At 51.0% G+C, this 5,869-nt stretch overlaps 1 protein-coding gene across 1 annotated transcript; it reads right to left on the bottom strand.

Annotated features, from left to right (window-relative positions):
- Positions 1-1,317: 1,317 nt before the first annotated feature.
- TVP23C (trans-golgi network vesicle protein 23 homolog C) lies at positions 1,318-5,615 on the bottom strand. The gene is made up of 7 exons (XM_014891230.2): positions 5,527-5,615; positions 5,014-5,096; positions 4,686-4,830; positions 4,158-4,247; positions 3,469-3,600; positions 3,255-3,383; positions 1,318-2,568 (listed from the first exon to the last, which is right to left on the bottom strand). Exons 1-7 carry the CDS (start codon positions 5,599-5,601, stop codon positions 2,536-2,538), a joined length of 687 nt encoding a protein of 228 aa, XP_014746716.2. The 5' UTR covers positions 5,602-5,615; the 3' UTR covers positions 1,318-2,535.
- Positions 5,616-5,869: the final 254 nt, after the last annotated feature.

Genomic DNA, 5,869 nt, shown 5'->3' with positions numbered 1-5,869 from the left:
GCACTGCCTCTGTGCCTAAACCCAGCACCTTCCAGGGATCAGCACCCAGCACCTGCACAGGGGGAGGGAGGGGGGAGGGGACAGGTCCCCATGTCACCAAACAGCGACAGCTGTGAGCACCTCAGACAGCCAGAGTGCCCCAGGGCCTGTGCTAGCCCAGCTCCTCCCTTGATGGCCCAAATTTCAAGGACCCCAAACAGGGCTCTGCCTGTGAAATGAGGATAATCCCAAGCCCACCCTCCAGCTGTGCTTCCACCATCCCAGCCGTATTCCACTATTTCAGAGCAAAGAGTAATTGTTGTTATTATCATTATTATTATTACTACTCCTGGAGTATTTCTGCTCTGTAAACCCTCCAAGTTCAGCCCCACCTAGGTCTGAGGTGGGGCCAGCATTACCCAGCTGATTCTCAAGAAGCTGGCTCAGTGTGGAGTCCTGGGGCTTGTGGAAAAAAGCACATTCAGAGAATTTCTCTGCTCTGAGGCAACTCCCACTTCCTGCTCCCCAGGAAACCCCAGCACACAGCGGGTGAGAATCAAACCAGACTCACACCCAACTGCAGCAGAGATAAGAAATTTGGTTCTGATCCATGACAGAAATGCAATAAACTGCCAGTTTCTCAGAAGCCAAAACCCTGAATGTTTGCCAAGAGCTAAAAATAACCCAAAGAAGGCTCTATTTAAAGGCACCTACTAAGAAATGCCTCTGTCCTTGGCTAAATAAACTGCAACTTCCAGAAAAGTCCTGTTTTCCAGGAGTCTGGGGGGAGCTTTGGCAGCAGGTGAACAAACATTAAGTCCAAACCTTTTAACACATTTTAGAAGCAGCAGCTCGTGGCTGGAGCTGTGCCAGCCCCTTGGCTCAGCAGCGAACAGGGGCTGGCTGGGCTGGAGCAGGAAGGATTGCAGCTCCTCCCTGCAGGATCTGCACGTCCCCATGTGGCTGCTGAAGGGTCTTTACTTGGGGGTTGATTGAATTTGGCCTCTTTACATTGATTCCCTAGAAATAACTGATCCCTTGGATGTAAATGGGCATTGAAGTTCCTCTGGTGTGGGCACTGAGCAGGGTCTGAGTGCCCTCAAAAGGAGATGAGCCTTGGAGAGACAACTTCAGCTCTGCATGGTGACAGCTCCAGCAGCTTGGGCAGAGTGTTTGCCCAGAGAAAACTCTGCAGAGACCTGGGTGACAGGAACTGTGCCAGAGCTGGAGGAACAGCACTGTTTAAATGGACAATAAACTCCTGCTAAAGGTGCCTGACAAGGACACGGGGCAGAAATGAAGCTGAGAAGGGATGAAGCACAGAAAGGATATCTGGGCTGGTTAAACAAGGCAATATTTTAATTTCAAGATTTTATAAATAGGTGTTTACAAAAGGAAGGTATCAATCCAAAGAGTTAAACAAATGTACAGCTGCCAGTACTGCAGAGCACAGGGAGAGGAACCAGGTTAATGCAACCCCACAATTCACAGTGCCCAGGAGTCTAAAAGAAACCACATTCTTCATTTACAATTCCTCAACCACAGCGTTCAGCACCTGCTGCTGTGGAAGCACAAGCTCCAGGGACAGAACACTAGGAGAAGGAACTGACCCCTCTGCAGAGATGAGCTCAGAACACCCCACTGCCATCCCACTGAGCACTCCAGCCATGATCCCACAAGGGGCTTTTCCCAGCTCAGACTCCTCAGGGAGCTTGGGGACAACCCTGCCAGTCCCACCCCTGTGCCAGGGAAGTGCTGGTCACATCCCCACACGCTCCTGGCCTGAGGAACCTCATGGTCCCGGTGTGCCAGGCCAGACAAAGGCTGCTCTCTTCCCTGGCTGGAATGGGGGTGCAGCCATCCCTGGAAACTGCTTCTACTCTTGCCATTCTCTCCATACAGGCCCAGGCCTGCAGGGATTCCCACAGATTCAGGGCTTTAGGATGTTCCCCAAGTCTGTGAATGCTTCAGAAAACCAGGGCCTGCTCACAGGTCACTTCCTGCAGCTGCCATGAGACTTCAGGGATCTTCCCAGCAGCTCCATTTCCTTCAGATGGGCCTCCCTGACCACTCAGCGCCATTCGAGTCACACGATGAGGGATGCAGGGCCAAAAAATCACTCCCCACACTGTAACAGAAGCAGCAACAACCTCCAAGAGCAAAACCTGTCCATAACTGAAAGTACCCAGGCACCAAGTGCTGAAGGATCAAGAGAGTTCCCAAGGCTCAGCTTGTACATGGCTTTTCTGAAGAATCTCCAGCAGTTTTCTCTTAACTCATCCAGTAGTTCTAAACCTGTATGCTACCCACTCAGGCTATCTTTTAATTTAAAGTTTAAGCAAATTTATTCTTGTTAATCAAACTAAAGAGCGAACTTAAACATAAACTGCTATTGGAAAATGGAATATAAGTTGCCAAGAGTGTTAACTTCAAGTCTTGCACAATTTATTTACTTCTTTTGATTCACACCTTGTGTGCAGCTCCCAAATTGGTCAGAGCAACCTTCTCTGTTGGTCAGTGCTGGGAATACAGCCTGGCTAGAGGCTCCCACCACACTCAGGATGCTGCTTGGTCCTCTGTAGCCATTGTCTGCAGGAGGCAAGATCAAAGAGGGCAGGAGAACTCTGTGAGTCACTGCTGGGATTTTGGGGCATAACATTCATTTCTGCCAGAGCCTGAGAGTGGCCTGGGCATCTGGGTAACCCTTGCCAGGGTACAAGAATTCAGGAGCAAACCAAGGGGATGGGCCCAACACAGAATGCCAAGAAAGGTCCATCAGTGTTTGAGCTTCTGATAACACTAATGGCAGAAATTCCAGCAAATATCTGTGAACCTGTGCCAGCCAAAACACCTCTGCCAGAGTCATCAATGCAGCCAGAAAAAGCAGCCCAGCAGCAGTAAAGTGGAACGTGGTTGTTCCTGCTGGAACATTTGTTCCCTTTCCTGGAAGGAAGAAACTCAGAGCTGGGGGAGAAGAGGAACTGCTGAGAAGAGCTGGCTGCAAGTGGGAGAGAAGACAAAGGGCACTGGCAGTCCGTTTAGCCAGGAGTGTTATTTCCACCACACCAGTCATATTCCAGTAATTCCCGTGGCATTTCTCCATGGCACCAGCCAATACCATAGTGCTGCACATGGGGCTAGATGGCAGCAATTAGCAGTGCTTTGTGCCTTAATTAACAGGGCTCAGATTCCCAAGGCAGCAGTGTGTGAAGGGTCCCACTGCACAGCTCATTTTCCCGTTTCTCCCAGGGATCCCAAAGCCCTGGCCAGCTCACCTGCCGCAGGAACTGCTTCCCCAGGTAGTTGGTTGCCATGCTGGTCAGGTTCTTCCTGCTGCCAACTTTACACCTGATGTAGCCATAGAGGTTGGCTCCCTGCAGCACGACCCCCATCACCACCACTGCCTGTGAAAGGGAAAAAACATCACCAGCTGTCACCTGGAGGCTCAGACAGGGCCAGATCCAGCGTGGAGCTCAGGAGGGGACTCACCAACCACTTCACTTTGAAAGAGAAGAGAGCACTGAAGGCAAAGATCACCCAGATCATGGGGCAGGTGATCAGGCCTAGCCAGAAAATTCGTGACTCTGCTTCAGATGAGGTTTTACCCCCTTGTGCTGACACCTAGAAACAGAAAGGAAATGAAGTGATCAAGCTACTCCATCCTACAGATGTCCTTAAAACTGGGGCAGAATCCCCACATTCCCTGGGATTTCCCTCCACACAACAGCACTTCCAAGACTAATTCCTACATCACACAAAGACATCTCTGCAACAGGAAGTGTTTCCATTTAAGGAAATCTTTTCTATTTTCTCTCAGAATCACTGGAGGCAGCAGCATCAAAACCTCTTGGAATGCTTGGGGCCAGAACGTAAGTTTGGGAAAAGTGACATTTTCTGCATGGTTCAGTTACAAAGCTTAGAAACAGCCAAAAGAGTCATGTCCTACCTCCAAAAAACACAGACTTACATTACTTATATTAAGCCAGATCAATGTATCACAAACATTTTTTCATAACTCAACAATCAAAAAGCTCATCCAGCAGCCTACACAAAACAGTCACACATCTGTGGTTGCAAGTAAATGTTCCCTGTGCAATGTCCCCTCACAAGCAGAACCACCAATTACCAGGGGGTTCATGAAGCAGACACAAGGACAAGATTAGAAAAAAATCATTGACCTTCCTGGCTTCAAAAACCCAGTGACTTCTGCCATCATCATCCACCTGGTTCCACCAACGAAGGCCAACCATGAGGCGCCCTGTGACATTCTGAAAGAGAAGAGAACCCATGAGCTCTGTGTCTTCTGCTAAAGAAACCTTCTCCCAAAGCTCAGTGCCTGTGCTGCTGCTTTCCAGGGTGCCTGTCTGCCTCACATCTGGGAGAACAGGATCCACAACAATCCATCTTCTCAGAGATCCAGCACAAGGGGCAGATTTGTGGTGGTTCTGAGCTGATAACAACGCCTGTGCTACCTCAAAAGGGAGTCTAATAAATGTTCTCCACTTAACTTTCAAAAGGAACCAAGTACACTGAAATGTCAGAGTTTATTTCATAACTCTATAATCCACCACAGTACTTGAGGGTGTTTTGGGCTATCATTTTTGTGAGAGAGGCACAAATAAATGACTTTTTTGAGACATGAATATCCCTGTCAGTTATTTTTATACAGCAAGGCAAAGATAACAAAAAGCACAAGGAGAACTCACCTTTACAGCCCAAAAGTCACAGGACAGGAGGAGGATGATGGTCACCATGCAGGCAATGAAGCTGCTGGTTAAGAGCTCACAGAGCAGGTACACAATGATGGCACTGACTCGGAAGAATAAGTGGAAAAATGATGCCACTGGGTGCCTGGAATGAAGGACAGGACAGTCACAGCTCCTGCAGACAAGTGACATTACCAAGGGATCTTTCAGCAATGCAGAGGATAAGGGTCAGGAACATGAACCCAGTGTTCTGGAAATATGGGAAAGAACTGCCTGGACGCTGACACAAGGAAGAGACATTTCAGAAACTCCCTCTGTCACCACTGACCTTATTTTTGACTTTTTGGATCTCCTGGAAACATCATCATCTGCATCAAAGAGAGACACATCTTCAATGTCATCACTGCTGTCCTGAGGTGGGGACAGAGGCAAAGGAGGAAAATGAAAACCGTTTCCAACTTCAACCCGGGACAGTGTTCGTTACCCAGAAAACCAGAGGCACCTCGGAATCAGAATTAATTTGGGACGAACGTGAAGATTTAAGCCACAAGCCTACACAGTGATCTGAGAAATGATCATTAGGACGGGCTTGGGACGGCGGGAAGCGCCTCTGTGCCCCGCAGCTCGCCCGGGGCCTATGAGAGGGGGTCCCGCTCCGGGTCCCAGTCCCGATCCTATAATCCATGCCCAGGCCCCTGCTCCGGCCCCGGCTCCAATCCCAGTCCCGAGATCCCGCTCCTATGACCCATGTCCGAGTCCGACTCCGAATGCCGCTCCCGATCCCGATCCCGGTCCCGAGATCCCGCTCCTATGACCCATACCCAAGCCCCCGAGCCCGTACCATGGCCGGAACCGCCACTTCCGCCCCGCCGCGCGCGTCACGGCTGCGGACCAATCGCGACGCGCTCCGCTCCATCGCCCCGCCCACTCCTGAGTGCGTCACGGCCGCGGACCAATGGCGGCGCACCCCGTGACCCCGCTTGGCCGACCCGCTCTGTACGCGTGCGCGCTTGTGGGCGCCAGGTGCGAGACGTGGCTGGGGACGAGCGCAGCTCCCGCCAACGGCTCTGAGGGGAGCGGGGAACCCTGGGGGATCCCGGGGGATCCTGGGGAACCGACACCGCCTCCGCCTGAGGGGATCCCGGGGAAACCGGCACCGCCTGAGGGGATTTTGGGGGATCCTG

The sequence above is a fragment of the Sturnus vulgaris genome, chromosome 20 (assembly GCF_052056855.1).
Source record: "Sturnus vulgaris isolate bStuVul1 chromosome 20, bStuVul1.hap1, whole genome shotgun sequence".
NCBI lineage: Eukaryota > Metazoa > Chordata > Aves > Passeriformes > Sturnidae > Sturnus > Sturnus vulgaris.
Note: the sequence above shows the minus strand (reverse complement) of the source record. Positions and strands in the feature narration are given on the sequence as shown.